Genomic DNA, 19,590 nt, shown 5'->3' with positions numbered 1-19,590 from the left:
CTAAAACTGGAGACAAAGAGGAAGACACAACATAGACGCTTGGGCTAGAAAACTAGAACAATAACCATATAGAAGAAACAAGTAACCAATAAACCAATACAGGAGTAGAACTTGGATAACTTAGCATAACAACAATAAAGGCTTTTGGAAAACTCTCAAGCTCACCCTAAGTAAATCGAATGATTCCTAGAACTTGAAACTCACGCCCAGTTCTTCGAGGGTAAAATCTGTCTGACTCTGAGTTACAGCTGGGCTAACTCCCACACCACTGCTTTGCACTGGCCCCTTGGGACCATGCGGCCAAACAGAGCCACAATGCTGTCCTTGGTTCCACAAGGCTCTGCAGTGTCACAATGGCCCCTTCATTTCACAAGGCTCTCAAATGTCACATTGGTCTCCATAGGAAGGAAACCACAGAGCCCCAGTGTTTCAGGAGCTGATGAACGGCAGCCATCAGCAGCCAAGGCAAGCCTGACCTGTCTGTCCTGGCAGGTTTGCTTGGAGCAACCCTTGGATATTTGAAATTATGAATGCGGAGTCCTAATTTAGAACATTTGTGCCTGGAAGAGAGAGATGTTTTTTTCCATACAAAGAAAAGGACAGAGCCCTTTCCAGTGTTTGGAAAATAGATGAGTGCTGCCACTCAGGAGTCAATGACCAGTCAGACTTGTCTGTCCTGGCAACTTTAGTCTGGCAGCAATCCCTGAATACACAGATATTTGGAGGTGGAATCGGAATTTTGGCCATGGATGCCTGGAAAAAATGGACAGTTCTTTTCTATAAAAAGAAAAGCCCAGAGCCCCAATGTTTCAGGGGCAGATGGCAATGGCCTTCAGCATTCCAACGTCAGGCAGACCTGTCAGGTGACCCCTGGGAAGCCAAGGCAACCAGGCCTATTTCATGTTCCCTTGGTTCCACAGGGCCCTGCAGTGTCACAATGGCTCCTTGCTTCCATGAGGCCCTCAGGTGTCATAACGGTCACTTGATTACACAAGTCCTTAAGGATCTTAATGGTCTCCATGGTTCCACAAGGCCCCACAGTGCCATAATGGTCTATTGGTTCCATGAAGTCCCGCTGTGTCCAATGGCACCTTGGTTCCATTGGGGCCCAGTAGTGCAACAATGATTCCCTTGGTTCCACAACTTCCCATAGTGTCACAATGGCCCCTTCCTTCCATGAGACCCTGCAGGTTCACAATGGTCTCCCTGATTCCATGGGGCCTTGCAATGCCACAATGTTCTCCATGGATCCACAGTGCCCTGCAGGATTACAATGGGCCTTTGGCTCCACAAGGCCCTGAAATGCAGCAATAGCCTCTTGGTTCTACAAAGTCCTGCTGCTTCACACTGGCCCCTTGGGACGGTGAGGCCCAACTGGGCCACATGTTCTTGGTTTGAAGAGAACAGAAAGATGTTCTTGGTTCCACGAGGCCCCAGAGTGTCACAGTGGCCCCTGGGATCCATGGTACCCTGCGGAGTCACAATGTTCCTCTTGGTTCCACAAGTCCCTAAGTGTCACCACGGCCCATTGCTTCCACAATGCTCCGCAGTGTCACAATGGTCTCCATAGGAAGGAAACAAGTGAGCCCCAATGGTGCAGGGGCAGTCACCAGAGAAGCAGTCACCAGAGGTCAAGTTTAGCCCAATTTGTGTCATCCTGGTTTTTTAAGATTTTCTAAGCCTTCTGATGTTGACATTCTTGTAGTGAACTTTCTCACACACTTTCTGTAAGTAACTCATTGTTTTGCATTCCTTTATGGAGGAGGAGAGAGTTGAAGGGCTGTTGGTTTGATCAGTGTCATTGGAGAGGTGGCACTGTCACCCTCCAATCTGCTGTCATTTTTGGAAAACTATAAATGTTGGAGTCAGAATATAATTTTCACATTTTTTCTTCACCTAGAGAACAGCGATGTGTGCTTCTGTTCTTTCCTGTCCTCTAGTGACATCAGGTGACTGCCAAAGTGTACTGCAGCCTAGGCTGAGACAAAGTCTGGATTACCGGTGAGGTTTCATTGTCCCCCCTCTTTGGTGCTTTGCCTGCTGTTCTTGGGGTAATGACAACCGCTGTGGGTTTAAAGGAGGATTCCCTCATTTACGATCTCTGGAGGGGGGGCCCTGGAGTGGAAACAGGTTTCTATTTCCTGGAATGATTTTGAGTGATTGCTTCTGTGGGCCCGAGAGCGAGGGCTCTTTTCAGACTCCGCAAAGCCGTTCTCCAAGGATGAGTGGTCTCTTGTGGGGGTACACCTCATGGAGGCCCTCTTTGATGACTGCACTGTAGACGTGGGATCACTGCTGGTGCAGTGGAAAAAGTGTGAGGATCTTTTGCGGGGGTCTGGTTCTTGTACCCCTCAGAGTTCCCAGTGGAGCCCTTCTGTCTCGGACATGGACGAGGGGAAGTTTGAGTTTCTGTGCGATGTGGAGCTCTCTCCCCACCCTGGGATGGTGTGCTGGGGGACGGGTCCAACACGGGAATGGCGATGGTTCCCCCGGGGTGGATTTGGCTGTGCCAGGCTCCCTTGTGCCGCTCTGCAGTGATGCGGCTCCACAGGCTGCACCTCTCTTGGCACCCCTCCCCTCCTCCATGTCGGGGACAGGGCCCCGTGCCGGTCTCGTCCTGTCGCAGGCATCTTTTCATTAAAATCCTTTCATTAGGAGTTTTTCTCCCGAAGCTGAGAAGTTTCAGCACCATATTTTAAACAATGGTTATCTGCTGCTGTGCAATGCAACAGGTGGATCCATGATTGGTCTCCTGTGGATGTTTGGATTTACTGACCACTCACGGCAGAGCTGCTCTTGCTCTCTGATGAGACACAGATCTTAGTTATTCATTCTTTTCGATTCTGTTCTTATCTTAGCCTTCCGAGAAACCTTTTCCTTTATATTACTTTTTAGTACAGTTAAAATGTAGTATATATATATAATAAAATAATAAATCAAACCTTCTGATCATGGAGTCAACATTCTTGTCTCTCTCTCATCCTGAAAACCCTTGTGACCACCATCAGATCGTCCTATTCCACACTGGGTTTGCAGGCCGTGCTGGTACCTGTGCCCGCCAAGGCGCCCCCTGCCAGGGCTGTGGCACGAGAGGGTGCTGAGGTATTTACCTTCAGTGTGAATGCCGACACGACCGGCGGGAGGCCGGTGGGTGCCCGGGGCAGTGGCACTTCCTCACAGAATTTGTGGACACTTTCCTCATGCCAGGTGACCGCGCGTCTGAGGAACCCCGAATGTTTCTGGCAAGAAGCCAAAACCAAGTCCCATGAGATGTCTCAGCCTGCCTCCTCACGGCATCTGCAGGGTCATGGAGGGGGCTTCTCTGGCTGCAAGGGGTGCAGGTGCAAGTGGTGTTGACCTGGCTCCCAGTCAATCATCTCCTCTTGTCCCTGTGGGGCTCAAGGACTGAGACACAGCAGGTGCTGTGGCTTTGTCAGAAGGTCCCCAGGCTTTTCCTATGCTCAGGGGTGTTACTCATAACACCCATGAACCGCTTTTGTATAAGCTGGAGAGGGAAGTCCATGATTGGACTGAGCACTGAGCAACAGTGGTTGCTCAGCATGGTTTGGAGTCTGCTGAGGTTATGCAGACTCTCTGGAGGGTCGTTATGGATGTGCTGACACCTCATGACCTCTGTCGTGTAACACATTCGCTTTTTGACTTAGTGCAGTTTGATGTTTTTGAGACCAAGTGGGCTCGTTTGATGGCCCAAGCGGTGGTGCAGAATGCTGCGCTGGCGCCGCAGGACCCCAGGCGTGTGGATGTCATTGACATGCTGCTAGGCACAGGGCTTTATGAAAATGCTCAGGGGCACGTTGGCTTCAATCCCCTTGTGCTTGACCAGTGCCCCACACTGGGCATGGCAGCGATTGTTCAGACCCTGGAAATTGCTGCTCCGAGGCAGCTGTTCGTGACCCTTGTCCAGGGGGATGATGAGTCTTTCATGGCATTTGCAGCAAGGCTGACTGCGTCTGTGGAGAGGCAGGTTCCTGATCCTATGGCAAGGAGGATTGTGATTGCAAACCATGTGAGGTGTAATTGGAATGATGCTTATAGGAGGGTCATAGTGGCTCTGCCTGGTTTTCCTACTGTTTCTCAGATGGCGGAGACCTGTGCGGACATCATCCCCTTGGGTCAGAAGTTGGCTGCCGTGGCTGCCGCTGTGCAGCCAGTCTGGGTAGCACCGCAGGGCGGGCGGCCACAGCAGGGGACTGCGCAGGCTTGCAAGAAGAAGGGGAAGAAAGCACAGAAGTTCAGATTTCCTATGTTCTTATCTCGTCAGTGTGGTAGGTCGAATCACATGTCCAATGTCTGCAAGGGGACTGTTCATGTTAATGGCCAGGCTTTTCCGGGCTCGAGAAACGTGAAGCAGAGCGTGCAGCATGGACGTGCCCAGACACAAGTTTCTCTCCAGACCCCGGAGACGATGGAGGTCTCCTTTGCCGGCTTGTAGCCAGCACCTGCGGATCAGCAGGTGTGGATGTCTGCACCGCAGCAACAGTTGTCTTAGAATCCTATAAAATACACAAGGTTCCCCTGGATTCCTTTGATCTCTTGGGTGGGGGCATGAGTGCTCTCCTGATGGGGAGGTCTAGTGCCACCCTTCAGGGCATCATTGTGCACCTGGGGCTCATTGATGCAGATTTCACAGGGCAGATTTGTGCCATGGTCTCCACACCCACCCCCTCCCGTCACGATCCCGAAAGGGACGCGACTTGCTCAACTTGTGCCTTTTAAGTCCTCTGTTGGCAGGACAGCTGAATGGTTGCGTGTAGCTGGTGGCTTTGGATCCACTGGGCCGCCTCAAGTTCACTGGACTGCGGTCCTGACCAAGGACCGTCCCGAGATGCTGTGTACCCTGTCTGTTCCTGGTGCAATGCCATCAGAAATCCACCTCTGCGGGCTTCTCGACAGCGGTGCTGACGTCATGGTTCTCTCCCTTGTTGCCTGGCCCCCAGAGTGGCCCCTGGATCCAGTGGGGATGTCTGTCGCAGGTCTGGGAGGGACAGCACAATGCTACTTGAGCCTGCGGCCCATGCTGGTGGCGAACCCAGAGGGACAGACAGCCTGGGTTAGGCCTCATGTTACTTCAACTCCTCCCAACCTCTGGGAGAGGGATCTTCTTCTGTCTGGGGGTGCACATCGGGACGGATTTTTGATGGAGGCCACTGCAGTGAAGGGCGCAGAGTGTCTTACGCCTCCTATTCGGTGTCTGGTGTACAAATCTGTCTGGGAGAAGGAGTGGCCCCTCCCTCAAGATAAATTGGTTGCCCTTCAGAACCTGGTGCAGCAGCACTTGGATCAGGGTGAAGCCGGCAGGGGGGCTTTGTACAAACCACGAACCAGACAGGGCTGCTGTAGAACGTGCCTCGAGCTGCTTTAATTTTCAGCATCAGTCTCATTACATGGTTATGACAATGGGAAGATGCCAGCAGCTCACATTCCAGGCAGCAGACCAGGAACTTAATGTTACCACTTACTTTATAAGTTTCTTGACCAATCACACAAAGCAAAAGCACATTGACAGTAGTTCTAGCCAATCAGCATAAGTACACGTACCTTTGGTTAAAACAATGCTTTCTTATTTTGAATACTATACCTGCTTGTAAGCCTTAAAACACAATGCACAGAGCTCCATTATTAAGCTTTAATCTTCCTAATATCTTGCTAGATAAACTTTCTGTAGCTTACAGAGCTGTTCTAGACAACAGTCTGTTAATACACAGACCATTGTTCTATTTGCCCTTGCTTTTCTACAGTTTAAATAATTTTTCTGCTGACCTATCTCATGGCTGCTGCATAGCTCTGCTCACAGTTCTGCTGTGTCTGAGGCCTGCATCTTGAAGCTTTCCCAAAATCCTCTAATTTTGTGGATTCCCAAACAGGGTCATCTGGAGCCTTCTACCAGTCTCTGGAACACTCCTGTCTTCTGCATCAAAAAGAAATCTGGTAAGTGGAGGTTGTTGCAAGACGTCCAAAAGGGTAATGCCGTGATGGAAAGCATGAGAACATTGCAGGTGGGCATGCCATCACCTACCAGGCTGGTCGGTCCTCACTGTGGATCTGAAGGACTGTTTCTTTACGATTCCTTTGCATCCCGATCACAGACCAAAGTTTGCCTTCTCAGTGCCAGCGATTATCGAGGCTGAGCCCGCACAGAGATATCAATGGAGGACTTTGCCCGAGGCATGCAGAATTCTCCTGCCTTGTCTGGAGTTGGCAAGCAGTTTCCTGATGCACGTCTGTATCATTATATGGACAACATTCTGGTGGCTATGCCCACCCAGGATGAGCTGCTGAGGATTCAGCCTCAGTTGCTCGATGCTTTCCATGCTCATGGACTGCAGGTGGCTCCCGAAAATGTTCAATAACAACCACCTTGGAAGTACTTGGGGGTCAAAATTCTGGAAGGGATGATCTGTCACCAGGAGGTGCAATTTGTGCATTCTGTGAAGACACTGAATGATGCTCAGAAATTGGTAGGTGTCATCACTTGGTCATGTCTGTACTTGGAGCTAACTGATGCACAGCTGTCTCCTCTGTATGATATGTTGAAAAGAGACTCTGATCTAAAGTCGTCTCTCACACTGCCCCCTGCGGCGCTTATGGCGTTGGAGGTGGTTCAGCAAGCTGTTTCGGCTTGCCAAGTTTATCGCATTGATCCCTCCGTTGATGTCACTGTTGTTCATCACCACTCCAGATTCGCATCCCACGAGCATTATTGGCCAATGGAGTGACAAATGGTCCCATTCCTCGCACATGTTGGAATCAGTTTTCCTGCCCCATCAGCCGCAGAAGACAGCAACTACATTGTTTGAGCTGATTGCTCGCTGGATAATCAAATGCCGGCAACGGTGTTTGCAATTGATGGGTGCGGATCCTGCAAAGACCATACTGCCGGTGCAACAGGAGGATTTTGACTGGAGCTTTGCAAACAGTGTGTCCCTGCAGAGCGCTCTGGAAAATTTTTCAGGGCAGATCATTTGTCATCTGCCCAGTCATAGGCTACTGCATATAGTGAAATTCACACAAATCTCTTTGAGGCCCAAAAAATACCCAGGAACCTGTGCAAGGACCCGCCGTCTTCACTGATGGTTCAGGGAGAACAGGAAACGCCATTGTTACTTGGAGAGACCAATCAGAGTGGCAGGTTCTGGAAGCTCATGAGGATGGGTCAGCCCAATTGGTTGATTTTCCCAAGAACCTTTCAATCTGGTCATGGATTCCGCCTATGTGGCCAATACCGCACAGAGTTTGGGTCATTCCGTTTTGAAGGAGGTCAGTAATCCTGCCTTGTTTCATTTACTGAAGACCTTGTGGTGTGCCATTCAGGCCCGGGGTCATCCATTCCATGTTCTGCATGTGAGGAGTCACACCAATTTGCCGGGCTTTATAGTGGAAGGTAACGCGAGGGCTGACAAGTTGGCTAACCCAGCGTGGGTAGCGCCTCAGCCTGATACACTCGCGCAGACCAAGGCATTGCATGGGTTTTTCCACCAAAACGCACATACCCTGCAGAAGCAGTTTCAGCTGACGCCAACTGAGGCTCGTGACATTGTTGAGTCATGTGATGACTGCCATGCACTTGCTCCACCTTTGCCGGCTGGGGTAAATTCCAGAGGCCTTAGGGCCTTGGAGCTTTGGCAGACCGATGTCCCCCAGGTTGCCGAGTTTGGCCGGCTTAAGTATGTGCATGTCAAAGTGGACACGTTCTCCTCTGCGATGTGGGCTTTGGCTCACACTGGGGAGAAGGCACGTGACATCCTTGCCCACTGGAGGCAGGACGTCGTTCTGGGCATACCTTCTGCTGTGAAAACTGACAATGGTCCTGCTTACACATCGCAAAAGTTGCAGCAGTTCCTGCAGTTGTGGGGTGTCTCGCACAAGTTTGGTATCCCTCATTCTCCAACTGGTCAAGCATGGTACTCTGGAGCAGGTTCTTCAAAAACAAAAACGGGGAATGCAGGGTGAAACCACGCAAAGTCGGCTGGCAAAAGCTTTGTGCACAATCAGTCATCTCACTGTGCCGCAGAACTCAAATAACCCTGTCATTTTGAATCACCATCTCTAATTGCAGGCTGCGGACGAGGCACATCAGCCTTGAGTGAAGGTACAGGTGCAGAATTTAGTCACCAAACAGGGGGAAGGTCCTTATGACCTTATCGCTTCCGGGCGCGGGTATGCTTGTGTATCCACACACACTGGGGTATGCTGGGTACCTTTGAAGTGTGTTCACCCTGACCTGCAACCGCAGAGACAGAATCCAGCTGATGAGCAAGATGGAAACCGTGACCATCCTGGAAGGCATCAAGCGGGGGAATCATTGAGTGATGATTCGGATGCAGATGATGAGAGTGATCACTCTGATGATTCCTCACCAAGTGGACACTGAACAGTGTTCATGTTTTCTTTATCATATTGTTCATTTTCTTTTTTTTTTTTTAAAGGAAAACAGTGAGATGTTGCCCTGGTTTTTTAAGATTTTCTAAGCCTTCTGATGTTGACATTGTTGTAGTGAACTTTCTCACACACTTTCTATAAATAACTCATTGTTTTGCATTCCTTTATGGAGGAGGAGACAGTTGATGGACGGTTGGTTTGTCCAGTGTCATTGGAGAGGTGTCACTGTCACCCTCCAATCCACTGTCACTTTTGGAAAACTGTAAATGTTGGAATCAGAAAATAAACTTCCCCTTTTTTCTTCACCTTGAGAACAACGATGTGAGCTTGTGTTCTTTTGTGTCCTGTAATGACACTCCTGGGCCAGCGACTCCCTCTGAGTGGGGCCACTCCCAGCCGGGAACTCTCCCGTTTGCTGCACTCGGGGATCCTGAACAACGACAGAGCCTGGGCCGATCCCCCCACTCCTCCAAGCTCTGCCCTTCACCCCCTGGGGAGATGCCAAAGGATCCACAGTGAGCATTCCCTTCCCTCAGGGGAATTTCTCCCAGGTGCCTTGCACTGACTCTTTGTGTCTATGTGCACACAGGAGTGCCTGTGCTGGGGAAATGTGGCAGAAATGCTGCTCTCTGAGGGGTGGGAGTGCCTTGGATAGCTGAGTCAGTCAGGCGTGTAGGTAAGGTTAAGTCACAAGGTCTAAGTGAAGTTAAATGCTGCTAAACAGCATTTAACTTAAATTATAACCTATGACTTAGCAATTTAAAAGAGGACTAACACTTAACAATATTTAACTTAGCTTATAACTTATATTAAACTTAAAACTTAGCAAAAAAACAACTCTTAGCAGCATTTAACTTCACTTAGACACTTGACAGCCTCATGGAACCAAGGGGCCATTGTGACACTGAGAGGACTCATGAAATCATGGAGATCATTGTGACACTATGAGGCCCCATGGAATAAGCAAAGCATTGTGACACAGCAGGGCTTCACGGAACCTCGAGGCCAAGGTGACATTGTGGAACTCCATTGAACCAAGGGTTCATTGTGACACTGCAGGCCTGCATGGAACCAAAGCTCCAGGGTGACAGAGAGTGGCCTCCTGTCATCAATGGTCCATTGTGACACAGTGGAACCAAAGAGACCATTGTGACACTGCAATCCCCCAGGGTCCGAAGGTCCATTGTGACATTGCAAAGCTCATGGAAAAGAAGAGTCACATGACATTGTGGGACCTGGGGAACCACGGAGACCATTGTGACACTGCAAGGGCTGATGGAATCAGTAGGACCATTGTGACACTCTAGGGCCTTCTGGAACCTAGAGGCCAATGCAACACTGTGGGACTCCATTGAACCAAGGGTCTATTGTGGCACTGCAGGTCTTCTTGTAATCAAGGGACCATTGTGACACTGCTGGACCCCATAGAAACAGGTCAGCATTATGGCACTGTGGGGCCTCATAGATCCAAGGCATCATTGTGACAGTGTGGGGCCCCATAAAACCAAAGGAACAAAGAACAGGTCTAGTTGGTTTAGCCTCCCATGGGCCACCTGACTGGTCCAGCTGACCCTGGCATGTTGAGGATCTCTTCTCATCTGCTGCTGAAGCACGGGGACTCCATGCTTTCCTTCCTTTGGAAAAGAACTCTCCTTCTCCTCCAGGAACCCATGGTCAGATTTGGGATTTCTCCTCCGAATGTCCTTATATCCAGGGATTGTTCCCATAGAAATATTGTCAGTACAAATCTGGCTGCAGTGGTTTCACAAGGGTCACTTCCCATCTGTCCCCAAAACATTGGGGAAATCTCTGTGCTTTCCTTCCTATGGGAAAGGACTGTCCTGCTTCTCCAGGTGTCCATGGCCGAGATTGTGTTTTCACCTCCAAAATTCCCTAAATCCAAAGACTGCTCCCAGACAAAATCTACCATTCCTGACAAGTCGGGCTGGCCTGTGCCCAGTGAGGCTCTCACCAGCCTTCCAAACACTGGGGCTCTGTGCTTTCCTTCCTATGGAAAAGAACTGCCATTCTCTTTCAGGCGCCCATGGCCAGAACTGGGGTTTCACCTCCAACATTGCCTGTTGTGTCAGACTGGAGGAGATTTTTGGCTCAAAACATTTCATGTGTGAGGGAGGAAGGGGCAGGTCCAGCCTTGCCCTGCCCTGGAAACCCAATCCCCCCTGAGCCTCTATCCCAGCCCAGCAGTGGCTGCCAGTCCCTGGCACAGCACAGGCAATGCTCCACAGCCACCTCTGCAGCCCCAGCCCAGCTCCTGAGGGACCAAATGAGCCCAACGCCCACCTGAGGGAAGGGCCCAGGAAGACCAAGGGGTATTGAAGACTGACCACAAGGCAAGGACACATCTTGACCCTACCTGCTCTTGGAATTTCCATCTGAACAGTGCTGGAATCCAGGAGTTGGTAACTGTGTGTGTGCTTCTCTGCATCTTTTTGCCTTGCTCTCTTTCTGTGTCTTCTTCTGTTTCTGTGCTCCTGCAAATTTTGATTAATATGAAATGGAAGAGGCTTAGAATTTGTGAAATTGAATGGCTCAAGTCAATGCTTTGAGAAGTGTTTTATGTTGACTTAATGTCTGTTGTGATTTGAGATGAGAAGAATTTTCAAAAGTAAAACTTTTTCGTGAAAGTGACAATCTGTTAAACCACTAAGATACTCTCCACATTGGCCCCATTCTAACCAAACCAAACCCCAACAACCACCAAACAGGAAAACAAGAGGCTACAAAACCCCAACCAGAACAAAGCAAGACACAGCTATTGAAATCTTACCAAGTCCCTTCCCCCCAACACAACTAAAACAAAAACCCCCTACAACCTACAACCCATATAAAATAACCTTACAACTAAAATCTTAAACATAAAAAAACCAAAAACCAACCATAAAACCAATCCTAACACAACCTAACCACAACTTCCACCACAAGTTACCGGCAGGTCAGGTGTTAGTCCTTTCAATGCTTCAATCCTCTTTCAAGTAAAAGAAAAAAAAAAACAACAAAATACATGCATATTAAAAAAACAATAAAAAACCATCCAAGTCAGTAATGAAGAAATTAAATCCCAAATAAAAAAGAAGGAAAAATACCTTAATCATAAAACTAAAATCCTTTTATAACTATAAAGAAAAACAACTTTTTTTAATAGTACAAAAAACCATTAAAAATTATTATCAAACAGAAACCTGCATGCTAAAATTAAACAAATGTTAAAATAGCAGTATTTTCATAGTACATTTAAACAGGGGAAAAAAAAATAAAATTAGTCCAGTATCCCCAAGAGATCTCTATTTGCAGAGATAAAAATAATTTAAAAGTAAAAAATAAAAACTTTTACACTTAAAGAACTCATCTTTAAAAAAATACCCCATAAGTCAACATGGCCCATCTATAAGCTGTAAAAAGGCTTGTAGCAAGAAAAACTTCACAATAACAGAGTTCCTCAGACAAATGTTATCCATGTCAGAATTAAGAATCAAAAAAAAAAAAATTTGTTTATTCTTGTAAAAAAATCTCCATAACATTTACAAGAAAAACTTCTCTCCCAAAGTAAAATTAAAAAAGATTATTCTAGAAATAGTAAATACCTAGAAATTTTAAGTTTACTTTACATTGGCAGTAAAAAGAAAACTTTATAAAGAAAAAACAGTGTTCAAAAAAATTTATTTTAATTTTTACTACTTTTTTCTTTTTGAATTTATATTTAATAAAAATTTCTTGATAGCCTTTTAAAATGCTAGGCCTACTTTACCTTTCTCCTAATCCTATCTCACAACAAAATTAATACATATATAACAAACTGACACTAAAACCCATTACACTCATCAATACATTAATTAAGAAATCTCAAGATTAGAAAAAAGTTAAATTAACCAAACCAAAACCACTACAATGTCAGAATAAACCATTTGCCAAATTTTCTCTCATTGTCTGAAGTTCACAGTAAAGGCTGTTTTTCTGTTTTGAGCCCCTGAGAATCTCTTGCTGGTATTTCTCCAGTGAGTTGAACTCAGAGGAGACAAACAATTGTAATTCCTCTAAAATGTCTCTTTGAGTGAGCTTTCTGGAGGGAGTCAGGGCTTGTGTGTCCTGCTTGGCCCAGCCCAGGCAGGGCTTTCCCAGCCACATTCCACACTCCATTTCCCAGCTGGAGCCGCTGCTGCCTCTGAGTTGTGCTGCCCCAGCCCCAGGGACGCTCTCCTTGTCTGCCCATTCCCCCAAGGTCTCTGGGCAGGGATGGCCTCAGTGGGGGCTGCTGACATCCTCAGCAACTTGGAGGCTGCTGCTGAATTTTCCTGCTCCAGAGGCTTGTTCAGCCTTCAGCTCTTGAGTGCAGGAATTCAGTGTCCCAGGGCTCATTCACATTCAGAACACCTTAACAACCAAAGCCTCTGGGAATAATTTGATTTCAGTTTCCAAAAAATTTGTAGTTAAGTAGATCTCAGTAGTATATTCCAAGTGAACTCATAATATTTAAAAAGACAGTGAGAAAATATTTTTTAGATCTGGTTTAGAGTTTTTTCCTGTTAATTCATTGATATGTGCAATCTCCAATTGACACTGAATCCAAGTATCTCCTCATGCAGTTTGAATAAATAATAAATCAACACCATTCATGGCTGACAATCAATCAGACTCTGTCCCTACCCCCACCCCACCATTTCCCCCATCCAAGCCCTGGCACTCAGAGCAGCCTCGTGGAAATCTGAGCTCCCTCCAGCCCAGGCTGCACCTGCAGCTTTCAGCTCCTTGGCTCCAGCTCCCACCTGCTTTCCTTGGAGAAGGAGCTGCCTGACACACAGAGGGCTGTTCATTTGTTGTCAGCCAACAAAGCCAAGGCAAGTCACAGCTCCATCAAATGCAAAAGTCGTTCTTCTCCCTGGCTCTGCCCTGCCCCTGATCCCCACAGCCTGTCCTGTTTCCTTCATCCCTGCATTGCCAGGGACTTTCTGGGACAAGGGAGCTTTATTCTGCATGTGGAGGGATGTCCAAGTACCACCACTGGAGAGGGAGCCACAACTCATCAGGTTTTTGTGTTTTGAGGGATCAGGAACTGGTGAGACTCAGAGGCACAGAAAGTTTCTCTTCATGGCCAACAGACCACAGTGGAACAGGACAGAATTTACTAACAATCACGCTCTTCCCTGAGCTATGCATAGTGTCTCAGCAGTACCTGATGAGTCCACCATCCATAAGTGATTTCCATACTAAAAAGTAATTTTAGACAAATGTGGTTCTGTGATAGATATAAACACAATTAAGTTCTTGTTCAAAAAAAGTTCTATCAGGATGCTCATCCTGGAGTGCAGGAAAAACAGCTCAAACTATTCCTGATTTGCAAAGTTCTCAGTGGTGGATGGAGATGGGAGGTCAGGCTGCTCTTGGTATTGAGGAAAAGCTGAAAGCAGCCTGACTCATTTCATCTCCTCATGCCCTGGCTGATCTCCCCTCTTTCCTCTGTCACCCATTGGCTTTTGTCTCTCCCCAGCCCCCTGTGAAGAGCCTGGCTCTGTTTTCTCCATCCCCTCCTCGCTGACACTGCCAGGCTGGCATGAGGAGCCCCTCAGCCTTCCCTGCAACCGGGCTGGACAAGCCCAGCTCCCTCAGCCTCTGCTCACAGCCCAAGGGCTCCAGCCCCACCTTGGAGGCCCTTCCCAGACCCTGCTCCAGCTGCCAGACATCTTACCTGTCCTGGGGAGCCAAAACTAGGCCACAGTGACCTGGATAATCCCCGTCCTTGATGTCCTGGTCGCACAACCCTGGCCCCTTGTCCCCTGTCAAGCTCTGGGGTGGATCCTGTGGAACATCCTTTGGTGGAGGCTGTGGCTCCAGGTGGGCCGGGGGGATCCCGGGGGACAGGGACCCTGCTGGGCATGGACAGCATTGGAGTTGTTGGGAGAAACAGTGAGGGGGAGCTGGGGTGGAGTGACCAACCCAGTGACCTGACACAGCCCTGCTGGGATGTCACACAGCTGGTCTCTGATGTCACAGCCAAATCTGTGATGTCACAGCCCATTCTCCAATGTCACACAGCTGATCTCTGATGGTTGGTCACAGCTGGTCACAGCCAACTCTGTGATGTCACAGTCTGCTCTGTGATGTCAGACCTCTGCCCTCTGATGTCACAGATGGCTCTGTGATGTCACACGGGCAGTATATGATGTCATAGCTGCTCAAACACCTCACATAACCCGCTCTGTGATGTCATAGCCCACTCTGTGACCTCATGTTATGAGATGATAAATTGTCTCCACCAGGTGAGCTGACACCCGGACCTTGTTCTCCAAAACCCCAGGCCTGTGGAAACCACACAATGCCCATTGGGTGAGAAGGGGAACTGGAAGTTCAGCAGCCTCAGTGTCCTGCCAGCTCAGCCAGGCCCACGGGAACATTGGGGTCCACGACCACCAAGCACCATCAGGGAGACCCCAAGACAGAACAACACATGGGTGAAGGGGAGGGGAAATATGTGAATAATTTTGGGGAAACCATTATCATATTTATGTTTAGTCTGGGACAATCAATGAATATGTGTGCAATATACAGAATATAAACAGAAACTTTCCTTTACTCAGCCTGCATGGCTTTGGGAGGAGCTGTCCCCCGTGCATTCCCCTGAATAAATAATGCTGCTTTTTAATGCTGCATTGGTGTTAAGGAGTTTTCTATTTTACTGAATTTTTGGTAACACTCCCACTGCCAAGGAAAGTTCTGTCTGCTACTGTTCACAAACAGAGAAGGGCTGGTTGCAGATGTTGGGCTCAGAGGTTGCCTGGGGCACAGTGACCATGAAATGTTCTTGTCAGTGACCATGACAAGTTTTCAATGTTCTGGGAAAGAAGGAGGGGCAGCAACAAAACTTCTACACTGGAATTAGGAAGGGCAGACTTTGACCTGTTATGGATTTTGATTTTGGGAGTACCAAATCAGGTACTGATTTTTTGAAGGAAAACATCCCTTAAAAACAAAGGGGTCTAGGAAAGATGGACATATTTCAAGGAAGTAATCTTAAGGGGAAGGAGCAGCCTGTCCCAGTGTGGCAAAGAATGAGCTAGTGCAGAAAATGACTGGCCTGGCTGGCCGTGGAGATTTTGTGGGAACTCAAGGGTAACAAGAAGTGCATCAACTTTGGACAGAAGGTCAAGCAGCTTAGGAAATGTTTAAGGATGTTGTGAAGTCCTGCAGAAAAAAAGTCAAGAGGTGAAAGCTCAATTAGAGTTTAACCTGACCATTTCTGAGAAAAAAAAAATAGACAATGTTTCCACAATTAAATTAATAGCAAAACACCACTTAACATCTTGTTTCTCTCAATTTTAGATATTAGGGCAGGCTGTCCTCAGGACAACTGCTCTGCTGAGCTGGTAGATGGGCACAGGGAGGAGAACAGCCCCTGGAATCCAGGAGGAAGCAGTTGGTGACCTGCTGAGCCACTCAGATGCTCACAGGTGTGTGGGATTGGATGGAATCCATCCCAGGGGGATGAGGGAGCTGTGAATGAGCTCCCCAAGCTGCTCTCCATCATTTACCATCAGTGCTGGCTCAGCAGGGAGGTCCCAGAGGACTGGAGGTGCCAGTGTGAGCCCATCACCAAGAAGGACTGGAAGGAGGAGCTGGGGAACTCCAGGCCTGTCAGCCTTACCTGGGTGCCCAGCAAGGTTATGGAACAGATCACCCTGAGTGCCATCACAGGGCACCCACAGGATGGCCGAGGGATCAGAGCCAGCCAGCGTGGATTCCAATGTCTGCATGGAATGGTCTGGATGAGGGGATTGTGTCCAACATCAGCAAATCTGCAGATGACACCAAACTGGGTGTGAGTTTGGATCTGCTGGAGGATGGAGGTAGGAGGGCTCTGCACAGGGCCCTGGACAGGCTGGATCCAGGGCCCAAATCCAACAAGGTGAGGTTTAACAAGTCCAAGTGCTGGGTCCTGCACTTTGGCCACAACAACACCTGCAGCACTACAGGCTGGGGACAGAGGGGCTGGAGAGCAGCCAGGCAGAAAGGGACCTGCAGGGACTGATGGACAGCAGGCTGAACAGGAGCCAGCAGAGTGCCCAGGTGGCCAAGAAGGTCAGTGGCCCCTGGCCTGGATCAGGAATGGTGTGGCCAGCAGGAGCAGGGCAGGGATTCTTCCCCTGTGCTGGGCACTGGTTGGGCAGCACCTCGAGTGCTGTGTCTAGTTCTGGGTCCCCTGGGGTGGGGAATTAGAAGAAATTTGTATCTGGAAGAGTAAAGAAAGCCAAGGTGAAGCAGAGGAAATGCTCAGGGCATTTTGGGAGTGGCTGCCAGGCAGCCCTGGCTCTGAGCAACAGCGTCTGCAGTGGGACAGGAAACTCCCAGCTGATGGGAACAAACTTTCTGGCTGACTGCAGAGGCCACGACAAAGCTGAGTGGTTTCCCTGGTGTCCCTCAGCCCTTGCTGGCCCCAGGGGCTGATGGCATTTGTGCTCCCTCAGGTTCATTTCCCCACACCAACAGCATGGGGGTGCTCCCCCTGCTGTGTTCAATGCAAACAGGGGCTCCTGATCCCGTGCTGCCGTGTCTGTGCCTGCAAGGATGGGGCACCTGTGTGAGCTGGAGGAGAGGCCAGGGCTGCAGAGGAGGGATGTTGTTGGCAGCTCCATCAGGATGCTCTGGGACGCTGCCCTGGGCTGTCCAGCGCACTGGGGATGGATCAGCCCCTGCTCTGCTGCTCCTTCCCATCTCCCCCAGGGCCCTTGCAGAGCCCCAGCCATGCTGTTTGCCCCCAGCCTGCCCAAGGCCAGCCTGGGGCTGCTCACGGGGGTTTTCTGTGCTGAGCATTGGCCTGGGTGTGTTCTTGAGACAACCTGGGCAAGGAGCCTGGAGCCCCCAGGGCCTGGCCTGAGGTGTCAGCGCTGCCCCAGCAGTGCCCATGGCCTGTCCCTGCTGCAGCCCAAGCACTGCCACCCCCAGGGCCGTACCCGGCCCCGAGAGCACTCAGGCCCTGCAGCAACACCAGGGCCACCAGGGCAGCGGGGCAGGGCCATGGCAGCAGCACTGGCAACACCAAATTGGCGCAAAAAATGACATCACTTTGTAGAAAATATTTAAAAGTTTAAACAAGGACAAAGAACCTCCAAAATGAAACTAACAAGAAGTATTAAAGGTTATTTTAATTACACGTGATTTGCAAATACTGGGCAGCAGTTTAATGTTCCTGAAACCATCCAGTCCTCAGTCTCCACACGGCAGCCTTGAGCTCCCGGTTCCTCAGGCTGTAGATGAGGGGGTTCAGGGCTGGAGGCACCACCGAGTACAGAACTGACAGGGCCAGATCCAGGGATGGGGTGGAGATGGAGGGGGGCTTCAGGTAGGCAAATGTGCCAGTGCTATAGAAAAGAGAGACCACGGCCAGGTGAGGGAGGCAGGTGGAAAAGGCTTTGTGCCGTCCCTGCTCAGAGGGGATCCTCAGAACAGCTCTGAAGATCTGCACATAGGAGAAAACAACGAACACAAAACAACCAAATGATAAACAGACACTGACAGCAAGCAGCCCAAATTCCCTAAGGTAGGATTTGGAACAGGAGAGTTTGAGGATCTGTGGGATTTCACAGAAGAACTGGCCCAGGGCATTGCCATGGCACAGGGGCAGGGAAAATGTATTGGCTGTGTGCAGCAGAGCATTGAGAAAGCCACTGGCCCAGGCAGCTGCTGCCATGTGGGCACAAGCTCTGCTGCCCAGGAGGGTCCCGTAGTGCAGGGGTTTGCAGATGGACACGTAGCGGTCGTAGCACATGATGGTCAGGAGGCAAATCTCTGTTGCAAGAAAAAAAAAAATCATAAAGACTTGGGCTGCACATCCAGTGTAGGAGATGTCCCTGGTGTCCCAGAGGGAATTGTGCATGGCTTTGGGGACAGTGGTGCAGATGCAGCCCAGGTCGCTGAGGGCCAGGTTGAGCAGGAAGAAGAACATGGGTGTGTGCAGGTGTTGGTCACAGGCTACAGCGCTGATGATGAGGCCGTTGCCCAGGAGGGCAGCCAGGGAGATGCCCAGCAAGAGACAAAAGTGCAGGAGCTGCAGCTGCCGTGTGTCTGCCAGTGCTAGCAGGAGGAAGCGCCTGATGGAGCTGCTGTTGGACATTTGCTGCCGCTGGCCATGGGGACCTGCTCATGAAGAAAGGACAGCAAAGATTTAGAGGAGATACCTGTCACCAAAATAAAAGCCATTTTCCATATACCCTCCTCTGGAATAGACACACACACTCTTTTTTTTTTTTTTTTGGAGATCTGGGGTTCTTTTCAAAAGCTTCTCCTTTTCTCTGCTGCTATTCTTGGATATCAGAAAGTCTTAGAATTTCTGCTCCCCCCAGGGAAACAGAGTGCATTCTGTGAGGTAAAGTGATGAATGGAAAGTGAGGGTAGATGGTCTCTCATTCTGACCTGTTCAGAGATTCTCTGGGCTTTAACCTTTCTCAGGTGGAGGGGGGGTCACATTCCAATGATTCCCCTATAATGTCACCAGGTCCCGGTGAGAGCAAATGGATCCACCACAGCCCAGCTCCACATTTGAAGCCAAAACCTCATATTGCTCATTTCTCCAACCCAGCAGCATTTTCTGTGTCAAAACACCTCTGCCTTTCCCCATCAATCTTATAACTCAGAGATGCTCTAGGACAGGTTTGCACCCTGGATTGGAGCTCCCAGCTTGGACTGAAATCTCAGAGACACTTCCAAGTGTCCTTATGCTGACATTGGATGAAGGGAGATGCAGCTCCTTCCCTGGCTGCACTGACAGCATTGCCCAGAGCCGGGCACTGGAGACAGCGTCACCCTGAGCCAGCTGTGCCCCCTCCAGAGCCCCCAGTGCCAGGCAGCTGCTCCCAGCCCTGTGCTCTGCAGAGGGAACTGGGCCCGGGGCTGCAGAGCTGCCCCACGGCTCTGGTGCAGCTCTGCCTGCACAGGAGGGGCTGCACGCCTTGGAGCCCCGGCCCTGAGAGCAGAGGCTTGGCTGGGGCACAGGAGGGAGGGGGCTTGTTCAGAGGGAGGGGCTGCACTGGAGGGGGTCCTGTGCACATCTCTAAACTCTCCCTGCCACAGCATTGCTGGGTTTTGCTTTCTCTCCTTGCCTGATCTTCTCTCTACTTCCTGGAGATTTTCCTCCTGCAGGTGTTTCCCTGTGCCTGATCTCTCCATGCCAACACTCACAGACCC

General features: G+C 49.6%; 1 protein-coding gene across 1 annotated transcript; it reads right to left on the bottom strand.

The window, feature by feature from the left end:
* LOC134433352 (olfactory receptor 14J1-like) lies at positions 1-18,139 on the bottom strand (the record flags this gene model as incomplete). Its single annotated transcript, XM_063182208.1, has 2 exons — positions 1-6; positions 17,678-18,139. Coding segments are annotated over 2 exons (468 nt in total), but the record flags the coding sequence as incomplete, so codon positions are not given.
* Between the last annotated feature and the right edge of the window lie 1,451 nt (positions 18,140-19,590).

Source organism: Melospiza melodia, unplaced genomic scaffold (genome assembly GCF_035770615.1).
Source record: "Melospiza melodia melodia isolate bMelMel2 unplaced genomic scaffold, bMelMel2.pri scaffold_18, whole genome shotgun sequence".
NCBI classification, from domain to species: Eukaryota; Metazoa; Chordata; class Aves; order Passeriformes; family Passerellidae; genus Melospiza; species Melospiza melodia.
This window is presented reverse-complemented; position numbering and strand designations above follow the sequence as displayed.